The sequence below is a fragment of the Chrysochloris asiatica genome, unplaced genomic scaffold (genome assembly GCF_000296735.1).
Source record: "Chrysochloris asiatica unplaced genomic scaffold, ChrAsi1.0 scaffold00024, whole genome shotgun sequence".
NCBI classification, from domain to species: domain Eukaryota; kingdom Metazoa; phylum Chordata; class Mammalia; order Afrosoricida; family Chrysochloridae; genus Chrysochloris; species Chrysochloris asiatica.
In genome coordinates, this window is record NW_006408542.1 from 6,279,669 (window position 1) to 6,281,153 (window position 1,485).

General features: G+C 47.6%; 1 protein-coding gene across 1 annotated transcript in view; it reads left to right on the forward strand.

The window, feature by feature from the left end:
- The first annotated feature begins 375 nt into the window (after positions 1 to 375).
- The window catches only part of GALM (galactose mutarotase (aldose 1-epimerase)), a 110,070-nt gene continuing 108,960 nt past the window's right edge, over positions 376 to 1,485 (forward strand). The window contains exon 1 of the mRNA XM_006839374.1: positions 376 to 566. Coding sequence (XP_006839437.1) covers positions 377 to 566 — 190 coding nt within the window. The 5' untranslated portion in view covers position 376. The remainder of the gene's footprint in view (positions 567 to 1,485) is intronic.

Genomic DNA, 1,485 nt, shown 5'->3' on the forward strand with positions numbered 1-1,485 from the left:
GTGGGTTCGAACCGCCAACCTTGAGCTTAGCAATAGTGCTTATCCTACAGCTCCACACCACGAAAGACTACGAGTCCCATAATGCAATTTCACTTTCCATAAACTACTATTCCCAGCATGCCATGCAGCCAAAGTTAACTTTGGAAAAGAACTGCATGCTAGTCTGGAAATTTTACCTTCAAGTCTTGGTCTAGCAAACGATTGTTTTGGAACGCCCTCATAGGATATTTTATGCAGGAATGGTCACTTCCTAAATCCAGGGAAGGAAGAGGAGGAGTCTGAGCCCGGTCACATGCGCCCTCTCCAGTGAACTTGTGTAGCTCTTGGCTTTAGCAGTTTCAAAGACTGGGAGTAGCTGCATACTGGAGTTTCCCCAATGGCTTCGGTGACCAGAGCACTGTTTGGCAATCTGCCGTCGGGGGCAGGAACAGTAGAGAAGTTTCAGCTGCAGTCAGACCTACTTAGAGTGGACATCATCTCCTGGGGCTGTACCATTACAGCTCTGGAAGTCAAGGACAGGCAAGGGAGAGCCTCAGATGTGGTGCTTGGCTTTGCCGAGTTGGAAGGTGGGTTGAACTCTGCCCCGAGCTGCAAGCACGCCTTAGACACTTCTTTACACAAACCCATGATGGAGGAGACCCAGAGACAAATACCCGAGCTTGTGATAGTTTGGGGCGCTTGAATCAGTGTTGTGTTGCGATCCAATTTTGGAAAACAGCTACAGGACTTTGCTTCTGGTTATCCATTCAAGTTTTGCCTTTATTCACTTAAAAAGTATACTGGGGCAAAACTCAAGCCATTCTTTGAACTGGGAGGGCGGCAAAAGACTAGCAGGAAAGAGGGGGTGTGTCGCCTGGTTCTTCCCTGTACCCTTTCTGAAGAATGAAAATCAAAGACATGCCCATTCTATTTCCGATTTCTTTTACCAGATTTTCACTGAGCCCTGGTCATCTCAGCAACTATCCCAATGTAAACTCTGGCTGTAGAGAATTAACCTTTCTTGGTCTGCAGGGCACCAGCCATACATGCCTATGGTGTCCAGCCCCCCCCCGTGGCTTTAAAACAGCCACAAGTTGAATGAAACAGAGAAGACCAGTTTTTTGTATAGAAATGAGGCCTCCTAACTAGGATGAGGGGACCAGCTGTCGCACAAGCAATTATCATAGGTTGCTAACTTCAAAAATTGTCAGTTCCGTTTTTAAATTGGGACCACGGATGTCCTGGTGTGGTGCTGTGGGATAATGCACTGGACCGCAAGTTCGTTTTGAACTGCAAGGCTGGTGGTTCAAATTCACCAGCCGCTCCTCAGAAACCCTGTACGGGACAGCTATGAGTCAGAGCCGACTCGAAGTCACTTAACAACCGAAAGGTTTGGAGACCAGCCTCCACAAAGATTGCAACCAAGAAAACCCTTAGGAGCAATTAATTGTACACTGTAACACATGGTGGTTATGTGCCGTGGAGTCGGTTCCTACTCATAGTGAC